The following is a 21,520-nucleotide window of genomic DNA, read 5'->3' on the forward strand; positions in this document are numbered from 1 at the left end:
TGTATCAGGGGCACTTTACAGCACCATTCATTTACAGGAGCTAGGAATAAACCATGCTTGTCAAATACATGCTGGAAATACTCCAGTAATGCTGTACGGTGTATCCAGTAGCAGGGCAGTAACCTCATATATACTGTGTCCTCTAGGTCGGGGGGAGGAGAGAAAGACAAGGACAAAGATAAGACAGAAAGCCAGAACTCCAGTGAGCAAGAGGCATGCAATACCCCAGGAGTTGCCCACCTAGGCATCGACCGTGGGACTGCTGTGTGAAGTGTGACTAGAACCACACTACAAATTAAGTGGTCTGAGAAAGGTTTCAAATAGGTGCCTTGATAACGCACACACACACTTCTAAGCAAAATTATAGGCTTTATAGACACACATAGATACACAATGCAATATGAAACATGCTGGAAGACCAAATCAGACTAACGCACTCCTTTCTTATATAACTACTGTAAAAATACTGTATAGGTTAAGTATTTGTTTTTGAATTAGTACTAGTTTTTCCATTTTAGAGGTCTCCTCAATATCCATGGAGATAATATATTTTGTATAATACTGTATACTCATGAACTGAAATAATGTAGGTAAAGATCTATAATTTGCCATCAAGATGATTGAAATAAATATCTCCCCCTCACACCAAAATGTTGATTTTTAATGTGAAGTTATTTTTTGAATTTTTATAAATGAAATTGTGACAAGACAAATTAAACAAAATAAGAAAAGTCCACATTGTAATCAATATTCTCTATACCACATGTTAACCAACCAATAATGTATTTCTGAAAAACTCACATTGCCTGCTTAGCAATTACTTCCCTTTAAAAAATCTAGGTACTTATCTACAATGCTTGCAAACCATAAAATGTGAAACAGATTCAACATTTCCATCATATTTCTGTACGACAGACAACAGCCTTCAGTTCCTTCTTTTAATGTGTTAACCAGTTTCATAAATCTGTTACACATTTGAAACAAAATATAGCAATTATACAGTATGTAAAACCAACCAATTTTATTTTACAGTATATACATGTAATAATGTGCATTGCAATATGAAAATGGTAATGCAGCATAAAGGAAGAACTAGTTTGTCCATAATCATTACACATGTTTACTGTGTAAATTAAAACCAACATGAATTTTGTAGTGTTTTGACTTTTTTCCTTCTACACAACTCGTTTCCTTTTGTTCTAACACGAGGTAGAGACACCCAACAAATTTTGGCCATAAATTGAGAACACGTTTTGGCATTACATAAAAACATGTAACATTCATATTTTTTTAACATCTTCACTGAGCCCTACAGTAAGGAATGTTTAGTTCTGGCCATTTGACTATAGTGTATCTGATCGATATTGACATTGAGAATTACAACATGATGAAACTGTGGTGATTAAAACAACAGCATTGCTGGAGCCTGTTTTGGTATTTCACCTTTGACATTTCACCCTCCACTATCTCAAAGTATTTCAAAAAAGTTCAGTGAGTGTTCTAAAATAACTTGACTTATCTAATGTAACCCCTGTGTCACAGCTTGTGAGATCATATGCATGTTTAAGTTTACACACACACATACAGTTACATACGTCACATTTCTTTTTTTAAATATATTTTTGTGCAAATTTTAACACCAGTGATTCCACAGTATTAAAAAAGCATACAACTAAGCTGGGAAGTAAGCCTGCAATTAAAACAGTTTGAAATTTATTTTCACCTCATAGAGTTCAAAGTGGAAGCTAAGAATGAAACTGTAGATCTCCCATTACACATTTCTCAAAGCAAACCAGAAAGGAAGTTCCCACATTTGGGCTGACGATGCGTGCAGAATGACATTACCAGTATAGTGGTACTTCCTTGTTGCTCAGACTTAGTCAAACCTCAGAGAGGGGGCTTCAAATCCTGTCCCTGATCACATGATCAAAAAACAGGAAGTCCTTTTTAGTGCTCAAACTGTCACCCCCCCCCCCCCTGCACCACTCACCACCCCTTAAAATCTTTATATTCTCCATAACTGTACAGAATACCTATGCACACGTATCTACATGACCAGTCTTTAGTGTACAACCCCAGAGTAGCCAGGGTACCTTTCTGCAAAAAAATACTACATTTATATTTACAACAATTAAATACAGGTCAATTAAGCACTTGTGTGGTGTGAGCTGAGATGCTAGCAGTGGTTGAAATCATATAGAAGTCATCCAGGTGTTTGTTACCTGCCACAATAAATAAAAGGTGTTAAAGGAAGTAAAAGGCAAGTTGGAAGCGGACCCTTGAAGGATCTGTCTTCTGTGAAGCTAAAGCAGTAGTGTCTGTCTGTCTGTCTATAGTCTGTCTGTCTATAGTGTCAATAGTGTGCCTGTCTATAGTGTGTCTGTCTGTCTGTCGGTCTATAGTGTGTCTGTCTATAGTGTGTCTGTCTATAGTGTGTCTGTCTGTCTATAGTGTGTCTGTCTATAGTGTGTCTGTCTGTCTATAGTGTGTCTGTCTATAGTGTGTCTGTCTATAGTGTGTCTGTCTATAGTGTGTCTGTCTATAGTGTGTCTGTCTATAGTGTGTCTGTCTATAGTGTGTCTGTCTATAGTGTGTCTGTCTATAGTGTGTCTGTCTGTGTCTATAGTGTGTGTCTGTCTGTAGTCTGTATGTCTATAGTGTGTCTGTCTGTCTGTCTAAAGTATAGTGTGTTTGTCTATAGTGTGTCTGTCTATAGTATAGTGTGGCTGTCTATAGTATAGTGTGTCTGTCTATAGTGTGTCTGTCTATAGTGTGTCTGTCTATAGTGTGTCTGTCTATAGTGTGTCTGTCTATAGTGTGTCTGTCTATAGTGTGTCTGTCTATAGTGTGTCTGTCTATAGTGTGTCTGTCTATAGTGTGTCTCTCTGTCTGTCTCTCTGTCTGTCTGTCTGTGTCTATAGTGTGTCTGTCTATAGTGTCTATAGTGTGTCTGTCTATAGTGTGTCTGTCTGTCTGTCTATAGTGTGTCTGTCTATAGTGTGTCTGTCTATAGTGTGTCTGTCTATAGTGTGTCTGTCTATAGTGTGTCTGTCTGTGTCTATAGTGTGTGTCTGTCTGTAGTCTGTATGTCTATAGTGTGTCTGTCTATAGTGTGTCTGTCTGTCTAAAGTATAGTGTGTCTGTCTATAGTGTGTCTGTCTATAGTATAGTGGGTCTGTCTGTCTATAGTGTGCCTGTCTATCTGTCTGTCTGTCTATAGTATGTCTGTCTGTGTCTATAGTCTGTATGTCTATGGTGTGTTTGTCTGTCTATAGTGTGTCTGTATGTCTATAGTGTGTCTGTCTGTCTATAGTGTGTCTGTCTGTCTATAGTGTGTCTGTCTGTCTATAGTGTGTCTGTATGTCTATAGTGTGTCTGTATGTCTATAGTGTGTCTGTATGTCTATAGTGTGTCTGTCTGTCTATAGTGTGTCTGTCTGTCTATAGTGTGTCTGTCTGTCTATAGTGTGTCTGTCTGTCTATAGTGTGTCTGTCTGTCTATAGTGTGTCTGTATGTCTATAGTGTGTCTGTATGTCTATAGTGTGTCTGTCTCTCTATAGTGTGTCTGTCTGTCTATAGTGTGTCTGTCTGTCTATAGTGTGTCTGTCTATAGTGTGTCTGTCTGTCTATCCGTCTATAGTCTGTCTGTCTGTGTCTATAGTGTGTGTCTGTGTGTGTGTCTATAGTCTGTATGTCTATAGTGTGTCTGTCTGTGTCTGTCTGTCTATAGTGTGTCTGTCTGTCTATAGTGTGTCTGTCTGTCTATAGTGTGTCTGTCTGTCTATAGTGTGTCTGTCTGTCTATAGTGTGTCTGTATGTCTATAGTGTGTCTGTATGTCTATAGTGTGTCTGTATGTCTATAGTGTGTCTGTCTGTCTATAGTGTGTCTGTCTGTCTATAGTGTGTCTGTCTGTCTATAGTGTGTCTGTCTGTCTATAGTGTGTCTGTCTGTCTATAGTGTGTCTGTCTGTCTATAGTGTGTCTGTCTGTCTATAGTGTGTCTGTCTGTCTATCCATCTATAGTCTGTCTGTGTCTATAGTGTGTGTCTGTCTGTGTGTCTATAGTCTGTCTATAGTCTGCATTTCTATGGTGTGTGTCTGTGTGTGTGTCTATAGTCTGTATGTCTATAGTGTGTCTGTCTGTGTCTGTCTGTCTATAGTGTGTCTGTCTGTCTATAGTGTGTCTGTCTGTCTATAGTGTGTCTGTCTGTCTATAGTGTGTCTGTCTGTCTATAGTGTGTCTGTCTGTCTGTCCATAGTGGGTCTGTATGTCTGTCTATAGGGTGTCTGTCTGTCTGTCCATAGTGGGTCTGTATGTCTGTCTATAGTGTGTCTGTCTGTATGTCTATAGTATAGTGTGTGTGTCTGTCGATAGTGTGTGTGTGTCTGTATGTCTATAGTATAGTGTATCTGTCTATAGTATAGTGTGTGTCTATAGTGTGTCTGTCTGTGTCTATAGTATAGTGTGTGTCTATAGTGTGTCTGTTTGTGTCTATAGTATAGTGTGTGTCTATAGTATAGTGTGTCTGTCTATAGTATAGTGTGTCTGTCTATAGTATAGTGTGTCTGTCTATAGTATAGTGTGTCTGTCTGTGTCTATAGTATAGTATGTCTGTCTATAGTATAGTGTGTGTCTATAGGGTGTCTGTCTATAGTATAGTGTGTCTGTCTATAGTATAGTGTGTGTCTATAGTGTGTCTGTCTGTCTATAGTATAGTGTGTGTCTATAGGGTGTCTGTCTATAGTGTGTCTGTCTGTCTATCGTATAGCGTGTGTCTGTCTCTAGCGTGCGTCTTTCCCTAGCGTCTGTCTGTCTGTCTGTCTGTCCCAAGTGCGCGCCTGTCTGTCTGTCCCTAGCGCACGTCTGTCTGTCTCTAGCGCGCGTCTGTTTGTCTGTCTCTAGCGCGCGTCTGTCTGTCTGTCCCTAGCGCGCGTCTGTCTGTCTGTCCCTAGCGCGCGTCTGTCTGTCTGTCCCTAGCGCGCGTCTGTCTGTCTGTCCCTAGCGCGCGTCTGTCTGTCTGTCTGTCTGTCCCTAGCGCGCGTCTGTCTGTCTGTCTGTCTGTCTCTAGCGCGCGTCTGTCTGTCTGTCTGTCTCTAGCGCGCGTCTGTCTGTCTGTCCCTAGCGCGCGTCTGTCTGTCTGTCTGTCCCTAGCGCGCGTCTGTCTGTCTGTCTGTCCCTAGCGCGCGTCTGTCTGTCTGTCTGTCCCTAGCGCGCGTCTGTCTGTCTGTCCCTAGCGCGCGTCTGTCTGTCTGTCTCTAGCGCGCGTCTGTCTGTCTGTCTCTAGCGCGCGTCTGTCTGTCTGTCTCTAGCGCGCGTCTGTCTGTCTGTCTCTAGCGCGCGTCTGTCTGTCTGTCTGTCTCTAGCGCGCGTCTGTCTGTCTGTCTGTCTCTAGCGCGCGTCTGTCTGTCCCTAGCGCGCGTCTGTCTGTCTGTCTCTAGCGCGCGTCTGTCTGTCCCTAGCGCGCGTCTGTCTGTCTGTCTCTAGCGCGCGTCTGTCTGTCTGTCTCTAGCGCGCGTCTGTCTGTCTGTCTCTAGCGCGCGTCTGTCTGTCTGTCTCTAGCGCGCGTCTGTCTGTCTGTCTCTAGCGCGCGTCTGTCTGTCTGTCTCTAGCGCGCGTCTGTCTGTCTGTCTCTAGCGCGCGTCTGTCTGTCTGTCTCTAGCGCGCGTCTGTCTGTCTGTCTCTAGCGCGCGTCTGTCTGTCTGTCTGTAGTGTCTGTCTGTCTCTCTCTAGCGTCTGTCTGTCTCTCTCTAGCGTCTGTCTGTCTCTCTCTCTCTCTCTAGCGTCTGTCTGTCTGTCTCTCTCTAGCGCATGTCTGTCTCTCTCTCTCTCTAGTGTCTGTGTCTCTCTCTAGTGTCTGTCTGTCTGTCTCTAGTGTCTGTCTGTCTGTCTGTCTGTCTCTAGTGTCTGTCTGTCTGTCTGTCTGTCTGTCTCTAGTGTCTGTCTGTCTGTCTGTCTGTCTGTCTCTAGTGTCTGTCTGTATCTAGTGTCTGTCTGTCTGTATCTAGTGTCTGTCTGTCTGTATCTAGTGTCTGTCTGTCTGTATCTAGTGTCTGTCTGTGTCTGTCTCTAGTGTCTGTCTGTGTCTGTCTGTGTCTGTCTCTAGTGTCTGTCTGTGTCTGTCTCTAGTGTCTGTGTCTGTCTGTCTCTAGTGTCTGTGTCTGTCTGTCTCTAGTGTCTGTCTGTCTCTAGTGTCTGTGTCTGTCTGTCTCTAGTGTCTCTGTCTGTCTGTCTCTAGTGTCTCTGTCTGTCTGTCTCTAGTGTCTCTGTCTGTCTGTCTCTAGTGTCTCTGTCTGTCTGTCTCTAGTGTCTCTGTCTGTCTGTCTCTAGTGTCTCTGTCTGTCTGTCTCTAGTGTCTCTGTCTGTCTGTCTCTAGTGTCTCTGTCTGTCTGTCTCTAGTGTCTCTGTCTGTCTGTCTCTAGTGTCTCTGTCTGTCTGTCTCTAGTGTCTCTGTCTGTCTGTCTCTAGTGTCTCTGTCTGTCTGTCTCTAGTGTCTCTGTCTGTCTGTCTCTAGTGTCTCTGTCTGTCTGTCTCTAGTTACTTGTGTTCCCAGGATGCTGTGCGGTTTGATCAGTAGCTGTTCTCGTGTCCAGCCAGGATGTAGAGGTTGCTGGGTGCTGTGGGGTTGTCTGTCGGCCTGCTTTCCAGCACCACCACTCTGAAACACAGTGGGGGCAGGTTCAGATCAGACTCACACTGTGAAAGTATATGGTCCTAGAGGGGACCAGGGGGTTAAGGATGTAAGCCTCACACACAGAAAAAAACTTTCACACCAACAGGCCCCACACCCCCCCAACACACACCAGATCCCACTTATAGCGTACTCAAGCCCCATAGACAAATTCCATCATGTGAATAGGATCAACGTGCTGTAACAAAGTAGTTACTGACCCAAGAAAACAGAAAACCAACCCACACACTCATATAGGCAGAATGAAATCAAGGGTCCCCACAGGGGACATCTATAGATCAGAGAGTCTGTAGGCTAGACGAGACCTGGTGTGACCCAGGGTGAAGTGAGTATACCTGGGCAGACTGGCGGCTCCCTCCTGCCCTGAACTGTCGTGCTGAGAGTTTCTTCATTCACAAAATCAAACAAGCAATTAAGAGACAAGCAAGCATGCATACAACCAACAACTAACACAACCAACACCAAAGACTTCAGGCGATCAGGGCTCTATACTACTGAAACAGGTCATTTGAAAACAAACTGGGCATCATGACGACATCCATGTTAATGTTGTCGCCAATGTAAAAGTGAAATATCTAAAAGAGAAATATTTCTAAAAAATATCATTGCGAGTGTAAAAGTGAAAGGGGTCAAAGTATGTAAGTCTGTGTGTGTAAGTGTGTCAGGTAAGGTGACCGTGTGCATCTTGGACCCTCTTACAGTCCTCACCTGTCAGATCCCAGCAGTCTGAAGATCCGTGTGTTATCAGAGATCTCCTGGGTGATCTGGGGTGCCGACAGACAAAGTATCATTTAAGATCATATTCAAACAAATACAACGGGATCATTGTTGTTGTTGTTATAAACAGGACCGGGACGTGACAGGGGAAAGTCACCCTCTAGTGTACACAAACAAACCCCTCCTCTCAGACAGCCACCCACCTACACGTCCTCTGCTTACCTCATTGGTCTTGAAACTCCGCCCTTGCATACCATGCCTCCAAAACGCCAGAACGCTATCTTGGAGACACACTGCAAAGACGCGTGGATGTTACACTGACCACAAAAAGCACGATACGAGCTGAGAAATGCTTCACATAAAAAACTTTCTTAGGATATGGAATTATCTTTCTGCGTAGAGATGTACACACAGGAGGAAGTATCTGTTTTCAGCACCACAGGACCCAGTCTTTGGTTTCTTTGGGCTGGGTAGAAGTGTGAATGCCGTGGTTATGGAAACGTACCTATCGCCTCGATCTGGAAGTTAAACGTCAGCTCAGCAGATAACTTCCTGCTTGACTTCAACCGTCCCTGTAGGTTCACTATCTTTATACACCCTGAGCAGAGAAAATAGTTAATGGTTTCATTTACTGATGCAGAAGCTGGAATTTCTCATTTGAGAATAAAATGATTTTTTGGGTTAGTCAAGTTGTTGCCGGGAGGTAAAACTTACTGTCGAGACAAACTAATATGGTGTCCCTCTCCAACTGGGTGACGTGGATGACACACGTCTGGGGCGTATCTGAGGGGACAGAAAAACAACTAATTTGAGACAATCATGGCCCTAATGAAGATCATCATCATCATCGCTGCGACGACCATGTTCCACTGACCGGCCTCTGTGAACCAGGACGATGTTGAGTTGGGGTTGACCGTTCCGAAGCGGACCACTTGGCTGAGCTCGGTGCCCTTGCTGACGGCCACACAGATGAGAGGGTACTGCTGCTCTGGTACCACCAGCATCTCAAACACCTCCAGAGGACAGGGCAGGGGGAAGTCGATGTTCTACAGGAGAGACCAAAGGAGATAGATTTAGCATGCCGTTACACAGCAGAAAGACAAGCAATGTTCGCACGCTACTTTAGCCAATCGAATAAGCTGCCTGAACAGGACTGCATTAGGTTATCCAATCCAGATAGGGTCCATTATAACCCATTAATCATCCTCAGTCAATCTGCCCCAGAATGACCTGAACTGACCCAAACACTGACTGACCTTGATGAGCATGAACTTCTGCATGGGCTCCACCCACTCCAGCAGAACCACACTGGACTGGAACGCTCCACACAGGTACTTGTGACCGCTGTATGGGTTCCTCACTGCACACAAACAAACACATTCAAGGTCTCTCACAATCGGTCTTTGAACTCTGAGCTATACTCTATCAATATGTCTTTTGCATTATTCGGAAATATCCTCAACTTCTCTTATTTAATTGTACTGTAAGTCAAGAATGTTGATAATATATGCCATTTAGCAGACGCGTTTATCCAAAGCGGCTTGTGGTAGTGTGTGCACAGATTCGCAAGGGTGATCCACTCACCCACACAGCACTTTTGGCAACCTTTTGTATCTGGAATCTTATTAGATACGGCAAACTTCCTACAAGGATCACAAGGGACAAGAACTCAGTTTTATATGTATCCCGATAAACACCCCAAGTTCAAACCCAAATGAATGAAAATACTTCACATATCCTACCTTGGAATCATTTTGTCTGGGAGTTTGTGTGTGGGAATGGCCATGGGTAACTTCTGCATTTGCCGGGCATGCTCAAATAGACCAGCTACGTTATGAGAGTAGAGCTGGGAGGCTTTTCCTGAAGCAATAACAAAATAGGATTTTCAGCTGGACTTCTAGAACTTTAAAAAGGCAATTTATGACCCCAAAAATAAAAGGTCTGCTTCCAAAACACACCTTACAGGGCAAGGTTATATTTTTGGGGAAAAGGCAGACATCATTTAAACAGAGAAATACCTGCCTCAATTTTCCAGAGTAAAACTTTTGAAGTGCCTCTTAAATGTGTACTTTTTGGCAGAGAAATGTCAAAATGTCAGAGCAGCACATTACCCCTACTACTGCAAAACCATGAATAAATACAGAACAAACGTAAGACACTATAGGTCCAAGATAGTCTTACCGGATATAGAGAGCAAGCAGTTGTTCATAACATAAAGCCAAGTGCAACGCCGGGGAAAGAGCTGGGGACAGAAGGAGATTGAGAGACCCAATGAAGATTTGATAACATTCAGAATCCTCTATTGAAGAAAAAAAGCATTGTGAGCAAGATGTTACCTCAACCAGAAGAGAAAAGAACAAACCTGCTCCATTGACGTCTCGTGCAGTTCATTCAGGTTTAAAGTGTAGATCCCCTCCTCAGCACCAAATATCAAATATTGGTCTGAAACAAAGACAAAACAAAGAGACAATTAGTCATGTTAAATGGATACTTCAGGATTTTGACAATGAAGCCCTTTATCTACTTTTCCAGAGCTAGATGAACTCGTGGATAAAAAACATGTCTCTGCGTGCAGCTTAAAGGAAGTTTATGACTAGCATCAGCGCAATTGCTAACTAGCGCAATGACTGGAAGTCCATGGTAACTGCTAGCATGCTAGTAGATACTAGAGACTTCCAGTCATTGTGCTAATGTTACTTAGCATTGACTCACAAAAGTACCTCTAACTTCCTTCATACTGGATGCGGAAATAAAATGGTATACATGAGTTGGTACCCATCTGACTCTGGGGAAGCAGATAAAGTACTTCATTGCCAAAATCCTGAAGTACCCCTTTAATCAAAATCATCATCATGGCAATGATTCATCTAATAAGTCATGACAATAAAGCTGTAAAAAGTGACACCCAAGTCACTGATAGGCTACGTTGTTTTCCCAGTGTCCTACCTCTGGTGTCTGGGTTGATCCAGGACGTGGCACAGTGGATTTTCAACGGGCAGCCGTTGAACACCTTGGAGAAACAGGCCCCCATCTGAGGAGCAAGAACGATGGAGGTTGGACAGTTAGAGGGAAGCCAAACACAATAGTAATCTTCTCTTGAAATGTCTTGTTTTGAAAGCTCCATTTTAGAGGTCAACACCATAGTTGACTTGGATTCATAAAGTTTCAGTAAGTTGGCGTGTCTGTAAAGGCGGCATCATACTCACATGGACCTTGGGTGTGGGTGGGAGACCATTACTGATTGGCTTCTGAAAAGAGGGGGAGGAGATGCATACAGAGAGACACAGATAAGGTCAATGATCACTGGTCCACATTAGTTTTAGATGAATGGTTTACTGGCTTTAATAATAATCAATATGGTGATGCCCTAGTGTGAGAGGAATGTATTGAAATGTCAGTGTTAATAAGGAGAGTGTGCGGGATCTGGTGGCATTACTGGAATGTCCTTCTTGTCTTTCCGTATGGGGACACTAGGGGGCATGGTGGACTGCCTCTCTGCAGCACTGTCCTTTTCTCCATTCTGGTGAGAGCTCAATCCATTACCTGCAGCAGGAGACATGTTTATTACACTTACCTCGGTGAGTGTGTGCATGCCTCTGTGTGTGTTTGTGTGTGTGTGTGTATGTGTGTGGTATTTCACACGCATGAGATTAAAGCGGCACTTACACAGGCAGTCTAATTCAGATCTTTTGCCCAATTATAAGCAAAAGAGCAGTCTGAGGTCAAATGACAAATGAGTGGAAAAAGCTCAGAATTGGGCTGCCTGAAGACAGTAGCTCAATGGTGTGAGTGTTCTACTGAGACGTACACACATATGCTAAAATCGAACTACTACTAATCAGTATTAATGGAATATATTTGGTTTGGATTACAAGAGTGGGACATCTCTCAAACTAAATGATTCGATCATGCTAACACACTGAGCTGAGAATGGCGCATCACATTTCGAATGCTTGATTCCATTCAGAGAGTTCCATTACATTTTGATTGAGCATGGACAACATGTGATATCAACGATGGGAGAGGAGGCAGGAGATTGGTTACAGACAGAGTCACATGACTGCAGCAACACAACACTCAGAAAGTATTCAGACCTCTTTACTCTTTCCACATTTTGTTACATTACAGCCATATTCTAAAATTGTTTTTCCCCCCTCATCAATCTACACACAATACCCTATAATGACAAAGCAAAAACTCTATAAAAAAAAAAAATTGTGCTAATTTGTAAAAATAAACTGAAATATCACATTTACATAAGTATTCAGACCCTTACTCAGTACGTTTGGCAACGATTACAGCCTCGAGTCTTCTTGGGTATAAAGCTACAAACTTGGCACACCTATATTTGGGGAGGTCTGTCAGGTTGGATGGGGAGTGTTGCTGCACAGATATTTTCAGGTCTCGCCAGAGATGTTCGATCGGGTTCAAGTCTGGGCTCTGGCTGGGCCACTCAAGGTCATTCAGAGACTTGTCCCGAAGCCACTCCTGCATTGTCTTGGCTGTGTGCTTAGGGTCGTTGTCCTGTTGGAAGGTGAATCTTCGCCCCAGTCTGATGTCCTGAGCGCTCTGGAGCAGGTTTTCTTCAAGGATCTCTCTGTACTTTGCTCCGTTCATCTTTGCCTCGTTCGTTATTAGTTTCCCAGTACCTGCCACTGAAAAACATCCCCACAGCATGGTGCTGCCACCACCAAGCTTCACCGTAGGGATGGTGCCAGGTTTCATCCAGACGTGACGCTTGGCATTCAGGCCAAAGAGTTCAATCTTGCTTTCATCAGACCAGAGAATCTTGTTTCTCATGGTGTGAGAGTCCTTTAGGTGCCTTTAGGCAAACTCCAAGCAGGCTGTCATGTGCCTTTTACTGAGGAGTGGCTTCCGTCTGGCCACTCTACCATAAAGGCCTGATTGGTGGAGTGCTGCAGAGATGGTTGTCCTTCTGGAACATTCACCCATATCCACAGACTCCAATCAAGTTGTAGAAACATCTCAAGGATGATCAATGGAAACAGGATGCAGCTGAGCTAAATTTCGAGTCTCATAGCAAAGGGTCTGAATATAAGGTATCGTTTTTATTTTTAACAAATTTGCAAACATTTCTAAAAACCTGTTTTCGCTTTGTCCTTATGGGGTATTGTGTGTAGCCTGCTGAGGATTTTTATTATATTTAATACATTTAATACAGCCTGTAACGTAACAAAATGTGGAAAAAGACAAGGGGTCAGAATACTTTCCGAAGGCATTGTATACATCCACAGACGGACAGAGGAAAGGAGGAGGGAGGGAGAGAAGGTGTGAGACACTGCGGACGCTGATTGATGGAACTAACAACCAATCAGGGAGGAGTGACGTCTACGGGGCTACCAATCGGCCGGCCTTACTCTCTTCTTCCTCCTCCAACACATCTTCCAACTCCTCTTCCGTATGTGGGGCATGAAGCCACTCCCAGAAATGCCTAAAGCTCCCAGCATCATTCCCCTCGGGCTCTGAGCCAGCCTGGCTCTGTGTACTCTCGTTACCTAGGCTACTGCGTCTGAGGGGGGGCAGGCGTGGGGGTGGAGGGCGGGGGGGTACATTTGAGGCAGGTCGTGCGGGGCTCTCGGGTACGGGGCAGCGCTTGATGGTCCCCCCTCCGCCTACATCATCCTCTCCCTGGGATGGGCTCTCCTGGGGCGGACAGATAGATTTGGGCTGGAGGGAGAGTGGGAGAAAATGGAGAGAGGAGACACAGAGACAGAGAGTAAGAGAGACAGAGACAGCAGAAAGGTAGACAATCTCTAGAGGTTGATTAATGCTTGCCCTTTCATTCCTAATTTGTCAAGCTCTGCTGCCCATCTTACAAATGTAACGTCAATAGTTTGAATTAGCTTTGAGAGAAAATATTGATGTATGCAACACTGAATTTTGCTCAAGGGTCCTTTCCACTAAATAGTAGGCTTGGTTGTTTGATCGTGATCCAAAATGCTGTAGTATGATATATGCTGGTGGTCCTACCTTGGGGGGAAGTGGGGGTGGGACTTTCGGCCTCATTATGGTACTGTGTTTGCTAGAGGGAAAGAGATTGAGGTGGGGTTAGTTTTGTAAGACAGTGACAAGATTCAGAAGGTTCCACATATTGACAATTATAAAACAATGTTGTCACAATAAGTGTTAACACAGAATGACAGACACAGTGACAGACTATCACTAACAACATGGTCCCCTATCACAACACAGTGTTAGACAACTAAGTAACACAACGTAGTTTGAGACAACAGGACAGTTGTGGGTAAAGACAACAAAGGTCTGTCAACCCCCGAAAACACCACAAGACAACTGACACACAATATGTTAGCATTCCCTTGAACAGGATATCTCAAAGGCCCAGTCAATGTAATGTGTATGTACAGTATGATCCAATCAGATACCACTCAATCATGACGGACATAGACATGGCATCAATCAGAGAACACTATCAACCCCTCAATCACGACAGACACAGACATGGCACCAATGAAACGGAGTCACAAGTTCAACGTCACCATGAGAGAACACAAACCAAGTGTCACTGGGTTAAACCAGAGGGTTGGGGATGGACCCCAAGACAGCCATGTCAACAGTAAGGATACAAGCAGCGAGAACCCACATTGGAAACAGATGGCAAACAGGCGCTATGAACACACACTGAGATCAGCAAGCATGGAAGTAGGTGTCACAGAATGATGAACACACACGAAGAAACAGATGAGGGACGGCAGGGGTTACGCACAGTCTGACCATAGAACCCAAACATGACAACAATCACGTTCATTATCTTACAGATGGAAGACGATGGGAGCACAGTCAGCTAGACTGCTTAGAGGAAACATGAAATGTGTCAGAAACTTTTAGATAGTTCTGCTCTACTGCGTGAATGAACAAGACCCAAGTCTGAGTCCGAAGATCAAACTCCACTGTGGGAGGAAACAGGGCTACTGGAGGCGCAGAGACAGACGGAGAGGGGTTTTTGGCCAGGGAGGGAGCACAGGAGGGCACTAAAGGCACAGCACGGGCGTAGAGTGGAACGCGGCATGAAGATGTGTGAATGAAACTGGAAGAGGTAGCCGTCTTCCTCATCAGAGAGGGCGGATGGACTAAAACACGAGGACTTACAGTTGAGTTTCATCAATCAGCCTCTAAATGTGACCCCTGAGGAGATTGGAGAGTGGGGGGGGGGGGGCTCACAGCAAGGCAAAGAGGCCATATGTCCCCTGAGGAGATGGAGATAGATGGGGGGCTCACAGCAAGGCAAAGAGGCCAAGAGACAAAGTCAAGCTGCTCTCCTCTTTCACCCACTGGGAAATTAACTCAACTACACGACTAGGGTAACATAATGACAACACTTAAACTACATAAAGGTACAGCATAACTAAAGAACTACATTGCTATAGAATTAAACCAAATAGGAATATGTCTTACTAAACCTTAATACAATATTTTGCTAATAGGGCTGGGTGATTTCAATATAGACTGTGTAACTAGATAAGGCTTATACTAAGTAATAAGTCAGTGTATAAGCCATGCTTTGTTGAAGTTCACGGTGTCAGGTGATCTCACAGGGCAGCCTGCACTGACTGTAAGCATTGAACAACAATGGACACAACATAGTCAAGCCATAACGCAGCAGTCAGAGCAGATACATTTAGCTTGACACTGATTGGCTGGATTAGTCCTGGGTTAACACTGATAGGCTGCTGGGGTGGGCGCGGTTGGGGCGCGTCAGCGAATCAAAAACCAGAGCAGTTGCAGGTGGAGTCCTGTGGGGCGTGGCCTAACTCACCTCTGCTTAATCTCCTCCTCCACTAATTTGAGAAGACTCCTGTCAAGTAACGTGTGAAACGAACGAAGGAGAAGTTAAAAATGGAGGACAAAAAGTGTCAACTCAGTGACAGAATCGCACATGACATGAGTAAAGGTGTTATTTCTCAGAGGGGGGTTTTGACCTAATTTAACACAACATTTTTTTTATGCTACAGGGCAAAAACCCATGGAAACCGCAGAGAAGATTAATTCAGCGTACTTGAGTGTGATAGTGTGTGAGTTTCATCCCAGCTGAGATGACGTCATAACCCATCGAACATTTACCGTAGCCACTCAAAGCTGTACACTCACCTGGGATGTGTGAAGCTGTCAGGTCAGCTATGTGTAAGCAACAGTGTGTTTGTGTATGCACGTGGGTGTGCATGAGAGAAAATTTGAATATGAACCCTATGAGGCTGTCCAGTGGGAGAAGGAATGTGGACATCAATTGTTCAGTAATCAGATAACAGAATAAGATTCAGTGCCTCAGATCTGGAAGGAGTGGCTTTTTCAATAATCCTCGTCTGATTTATCCTATACACTGAAAACACACCATCTATCAATCCATCCCATCCTGCTATGGAGCAGATCATTCTAGGTTTAAGCAGCAGCGAGTCTGTCTATGTTATCACACACACACACACACACACACACACACACACACACACACACACACACACACACACACACACACACACACACACACACACACACACACACACACACACACACACACACACACACACACACACACACACACACACACCTTACAGGGCACTTCTTCTGAGCTGAGTTCCAGGAAAGGTGTCATGAATAAATGATCAGACGCATCAGATGCCTTTCTCTCTACAGGAAGTCACCTCTCAGTACCACACCACCATCTGCTCGGGCTAATCCCTATACAGATAAAACAGGAGGACAGGAGCGGGGAAGGGAGAGCGGGGGAGGTGAGGACAAGAGAAGGTGAAGAAGAGAGGAGAGAGAGTGGGGGAGGCGAGGACAGTTGAAAGAAGAAGAGAGGAGAGCTGGAGAGGCAAGGAGAAGAGATGAAGGAGAGATAGGGAGGAGATGATCAAGCATAGGGAAGGGACAGGAAGAACAGAGGAGGAGGATGAAAGGTGGAGGAAGAGGAGTAGAAACCCAGAAAGAGTGACTTACTTGTTCCCTCCCACCAGGCTTGGAGATTCATGTCCATAGTCCCGTTGAAGATCCTAGGAGGCATATCACAATTACAGGACTGTTTCTGAAACACGACGACACACAGTCAATGTGGAAAGGCACCATGGCTGAGGTTACCTACTGTACGGCATCAACTATATTAAGAGCTGAGACACATGCATACACACAACACCTACAAATACTTAGAGATTGTGTGGAGAGAGACAAGGCTGAGTGTGGTGTAACCTCAATGACTCCCTGGTCACACTGATGACACAAATGAACATGCCATCCAGGACATTACAGGACCTTGACTCCGTGAGAATAACCTCAGGGGCTGGCAAGGCTGATGACACTACAGGTCAGAGGTCACCACTGCAGTGCTGCTAAGAGAAAAACCACTGAATTGTGAGTTTCTAATGATGATAGTTTATAATTATGAAAGATGTTTCTAATTATGATAGATGTTTCTAATTATGATAGATGTTTCTAATTATGAAAGATGTTTCTAATGATGATAGTTTCTAATTATGAAAGATGTTTCTAATTATGAAAGATGTTTCTAATTATGATAGATGTTTCTAATTATGAAAGATGTTTCTAATTATGATAGATGTTTCTAATTATGAAAGATGTTTCTAATTATGAAAGATGTTTCTAATTATGATAGATGTTTCTAATGTGCATGTGCGATAAAAGGGATATGACAGCATTTTGCACTATGGAACATACACACCACCCTTCGCCCATACCGTTGCAGCTAATTCTGCTGAGATACCTCTATACAGTAGATTTTCCATTCATATCATTCACATAACATACTCATCTGTGTGTGTGTGTGTGTGTGTGTGTGTGTGTGTGTGTGTGTGTGTGTGTGTGTGTGTGTGTGTGTGTGTACTGCATCAATGTGACTGACTTGAATGAACAGTATCATTGCGGGTAGGGTTGCACATTTTGGGACATATTCAGAGGTGGAAACTGTCCGTGGGAATTAATGGGAATATATGGGAATTAACGGAAATTAATATTAATACCATTTAAATGTAGATGTTTTTTCATTGATATATTTACCATACCATATGGAGACAGAAACATACACTTTTTACCTTATCATAAGTAGACATAATTGCAAATGATTCAATCCTTCCAATAGAAATAAAAAAAAACTATAAATGACCTTTAATTAAATGAGTTGACTCTTCACATGGGATGATTTCACTGAACAACAAAAGAAAGGGAATATTGAATGATTCATCGCATTTCCCAAAAACATTTTCAACATTCATCTGTAAAATGATAGTCTTGAAACTAAAGCTTTGGTTGGCTTCCTCTCAGGCTTCCATATCTTCTCCCTGGACCTCCTCAATGTTCACCTCTTGAACATCAGACTGAGGCCTCATCTTCACGGTCACTTTCCAACCTTGTTGAGGATGGCTTGTTGTCAGGCTCAAAAAGTCTCAAATATGCCCGGATGGCCACAAATATTTCAACCCTTGTATTTGTCAGCCTGTTGTGTGCTTTGGTGTGTGTGTGTTTCCAAACAAAGACCAGAGGCGGCTGATGTTGGTGGGATTTGGAGGATGATGGAGGCAACAGGGGAAAGAGCCTCAGATCCACAAAGTCCCTTCCACCAGGTGGCCAAGTATGCTCTTGCCAGCATACTTGGGGTCCAACATGTACTCTGCGGCATGTATGGGCTTCAGGCAGAAGTCTTCACGCTTTTTGACGCTTGTTTCACGCTTGTTTCCTCTGCTTGGAGGTGACAGTGAAGTGGGCAAGGCAGTACGGATTTCTTCTCTTACATTACAGCAAGCAGAGTCTGAACATCAGAAAGGATGGCATTGTCTCTCTCAATCCATGCAATGGCTACTGCTATAGGTTTCAGGAGTTTTAGGCTTACCACTCTCTCCCAAAATACATCATCCAGGAGGATCCTCTTGATGAGGCTGTCCATATCGGCAGACTGTGATATGGCCATTGCTTGGAGAGACTCCTTCCCCTTCAGGAGATTGTCAAACATGATGATGACACCACCCCAACGGGTGTTGCTGGGCAGCTTCAATGTGGTGCTCTTATTCTTCTCACTTTGCTTGGTGAGATAGATTGCTGCTATAACTTCATGACCTTTCACATACCTAACCATTTCCTTGGCTCTCTTGTAGAGTGTATCCATTGTTTTCAGTGCCATGATGTCCTTGATGAGCAGATTCAATGTATGAGCAGCACAGCCAATGGGTGTGATGTGAGGGTAGGACTCCTCCACTTTAGACCAAGCAGCCTTCATGTACGCAGCATTGTCTGTCACCAGTGCAAATACCTCCTGTGGTCCAAGGTCATTGATGACTGCCTTCAGCTCATCTGCAATGTAAAGACCGGTGTGTCTGTTGTCCCTTGTGTCTGTGCTCTTGTAGAATACTGGTTGAGGGGTGGAGATGTAGTTAATTATTCCTTGCCCACGAACATTCGACCACCCATCAGAGATGATTGCAATACAATCTAATTTCTCTATGATTTGCTTGACCTTCACATGAACTCTGCATCCAGCAAATGAGTAGATAAAGCATGTCTGGTTGGAGGGGTGCATGCTGGGCAAAGAACATTCAGAAATCTCTCCCAATACACATTGCCTGTGAGCATCAGAGGTGAATCAGTTGCATAAACAGCTCGAGCAAGACATTCATCAGCATTTCTCTGACTACGTTCCTCCATTGAGTCAAAAAAACTTCGGATTCCAGGAGGACTATGAGCTGTTGCTATCGATAAGGTGTCGGATTCATCATTTTCACCTCGAATAGAAGTAGAGGGACTTTTGTCAGAGGTTGCTTGTTGTGAGCGCTGAGGGAACTTTATGCACTTTGCCAGATGATTCTACATCTTTTTTGCATTCTTCACATATGATTTGGCACAATATTTGCAAATGTACACAGCTTTTCCTTCTACATTAGCTGCAGTGAAATGTCTACACACATCAGATTGTGCCCGTGGCATTTTCCTGTAAAGATTAGAAATAAATTAGTAAATAAAAACCAAATACAATTCCATGTACAGATAAATAGTTAAGCAGTTAGATTAAACAACTCCTTTGTAAGATACTTTTAAGAACATTTTTTATTAAACATATATGGAAACAGGTGAATTAACAATCCTCAGTTAGCAGGCTCAAGCAAGCAAAAACACACATGGTAGCAAAAACAAACTAGCGTAAATTGTTAATAAGTTAGAAATGATTTAAACACACTTTGCTGTAGGCTACTATTTACTAGTTAACAACAAATCATGTATGTCATAAAATATATTCACCCCACCCAGTATTGTAATCAAAACTTACCAGAAAGCATGTAGTCCTTGGCTCAGACAGCGTAGTAGTGTGGGCTCAATAGCATCTCATTAATGTGCAAGATCTTGAGAATCAGCTGCACATGTGATGGAAGAACGCACTGTTCATGCAGAGGGTTGCAATTCCATTGAATTGCGGATAGTTTAACCAAAATATGCCACAAGACCTAGAATTGCCTTATGTGTATCCCACAAAAAAGGTTCACTGTTATAAGATAATGTTTTTGATGAATTTAAGCAAAATTCCCAAAGTTCCAGGGCTCAACTTCCCATGAAAAATATCCGGAAGAAATTTGGAAGTTTACCAGAAAGTTTCCGACCCTTTGCAACCCTAATTGCGGGTCCCTCAGATCAGAGGACATGTCAATTTTTCCAGTCAGGATATAGATAGCGGTATTCCCCCTTCACAGCTAAGTGACTCCTACGGACCAACACACCGCAAATTGACAGCCATACTGCATTAAGCCAAAGAGAGCTCAGCTAACATATTCTTATTTATGCTAACAAACTGCCATATCCTGCTGCCTCAGTCACGTCAACAAATCCCCCAGTATTCATATGAGCGAAAGAAATGAGGTCTAACAAGTTTAACTGTGACTGTGGAGTCCGTGGTCTGAGTCAGCAGTAATATTTGGCAGAAGGAGACAGGGGGGACTGGTAATGGCAAAGTAGGGCTTGATCTGTTCCCGCTCTAATAGGCCATGGCCTCAGGGGTCCAAGTCAGTCACACAGGTCTTCCCTATGAGGAGGTTCATCCATCTCTCTGCTGTACAGAGACATCTCTCTCCCTATAGTACAGTCGTGGCCAAAAGTTGAGAATGACACAAATATTAATTTCCACAAATTTTTGCTGCTTCAGTGTCTTTAGATATTTTTGTCAGATGTTACTATGGAAAACTGAAGTATAATTACAAGCATTTCATAAGTGTCAAAGGCTTTATTGACAATTACATGAAGTTGATGCAAAGAGTCAATATTTGCAGTGTTGACCCTTCTTTTTCAAGACCTCTGCAATCCGCCCTGGCATGCTGTCAATTAACTTCTGGGCCACATCCTGACTGATGGCAGCCCATTCTTGCATAATCAATGCTTGGAGTTTGTCAGAATTTGTGGGTTTTTGTTTGTTCACCCGCCTCTTGAGGATTGACCACAAGTTCTCAATGGGATTAAGGTCAGGGGAGTTTCCTGGCCAAGGGCCCAAAATATTGATGTTTTGTTCCCCGAGCCACTTATCACTTTTGCCTTATGGCAAGGTGCTCCATCATGCTGGAAAAGGCATTGTTTGTCACCAAACTGTTCCTGGATGGTTGAGAGAAGTTGTTCTCGGAGCATGTGTTGGTACCATTCTTTATTCATGGCTGTGTTCTTAGGCGAAATTGTGAGTGAGCCCACTCCCTTGGCTGAGAAGCAACCCCACACATGCTTTACTGTTGGCATGACACAGGACTGATGGTAGCGCTCACCTCGTCTTCTCCGGACAAGCTTTTTTCCGGATGCCCCAAACAAAGGGGATATATCAAAGAAAGGGGATATATCAAAGAAAATGACTTGACCCCATTCCTCAGCAGTCCAATCCCTGTACCTTTTGCAGAATATCAGTCTGTCCCTGATGTTTTTCCTGGAGAGAAGTGGCTTCTTTGCTGCCCTTCTTGACACCAGGCCATCCTCCAAAAGTCTTTGCCTCACTGTGCATGCAGATGCACTCACACCTGCCTGCTACCATTCCTGAGCAAGCTCTGTACTGGTGGTGCCCCGATCCCGCAGCTGAATCAACTTTAGGAGATGGTCCTGGCGCTTGCTGGACT

General features: G+C 43.8%; 2 protein-coding genes across 13 annotated transcripts in view; one reads left to right on the top strand and one right to left on the bottom strand.

Moving 5' to 3' along the window:
* Positions 1-1,153, top strand: part of LOC129836480 (rho guanine nucleotide exchange factor 33-like) — a 28,318-nt gene extending 27,165 nt beyond the window's left edge. For all 4 annotated transcript variants that reach the window (XM_055902742.1, XM_055902741.1, XM_055902739.1 and 1 more), the window contains one exon: positions 147-1,153. In XM_055902742.1, coding sequence (XP_055758717.1) covers positions 147-270 — 124 coding nt within the window. In that variant the 3' untranslated portion in view covers positions 271-1,153. The remainder of the gene's footprint in view (positions 1-146) is intronic.
* Positions 1,007-21,520, bottom strand: part of LOC129836479 (mitogen-activated protein kinase kinase kinase kinase 3-like) — a 97,134-nt gene continuing 76,620 nt past the window's right edge. For 3 of the 9 annotated variants that reach the window (XM_055902732.1, XM_055902729.1, XM_055902736.1), the window contains 19 exons: positions 16,380-16,432; positions 15,202-15,240; positions 13,398-13,449; positions 12,785-13,094; positions 10,843-10,949; positions 10,613-10,654; positions 10,353-10,437; positions 9,769-9,848; positions 9,588-9,648; positions 9,149-9,266; positions 8,991-9,049; positions 8,663-8,766; positions 8,281-8,452; positions 8,121-8,189; positions 7,912-8,004; positions 7,629-7,699; positions 7,398-7,453; positions 7,025-7,075; positions 1,007-6,656 (listed from right to left, as the gene is read on the bottom strand). In XM_055902732.1, coding sequence (XP_055758707.1) covers positions 6,569-6,656; positions 7,025-7,075; positions 7,398-7,453; positions 7,629-7,699; positions 7,912-8,004; positions 8,121-8,189; positions 8,281-8,452; positions 8,663-8,766; positions 8,991-9,049; positions 9,149-9,266; positions 9,588-9,648; positions 9,769-9,848; positions 10,353-10,437; positions 10,613-10,654; positions 10,843-10,949; positions 12,785-13,094; positions 13,398-13,449; positions 15,202-15,240; positions 16,380-16,432 — 1,710 coding nt within the window. In that variant the 3' untranslated portion in view covers positions 1,007-6,568. Of the gene's footprint in view, positions 7,076-7,397; positions 7,454-7,628; positions 7,700-7,911; positions 8,005-8,120; positions 8,190-8,280; positions 8,453-8,662; positions 8,767-8,990; positions 9,050-9,148; positions 9,267-9,587; positions 9,649-9,768; positions 9,849-10,352; positions 10,438-10,612; positions 10,655-10,842; positions 10,950-12,784; positions 13,095-13,397; positions 13,450-15,201; positions 15,241-16,379; positions 16,433-21,520 lie in introns of all 9 variants that reach the window. The other 6 variants (XM_055902733.1, XM_055902730.1, XM_055902738.1 and 3 more) reach the window with 4 other exon arrangements.

This window comes from Salvelinus fontinalis, chromosome 37 (assembly GCF_029448725.1).
Source record: "Salvelinus fontinalis isolate EN_2023a chromosome 37, ASM2944872v1, whole genome shotgun sequence".
NCBI lineage: Eukaryota > Metazoa > Chordata > Actinopteri > Salmoniformes > Salmonidae > Salvelinus > Salvelinus fontinalis.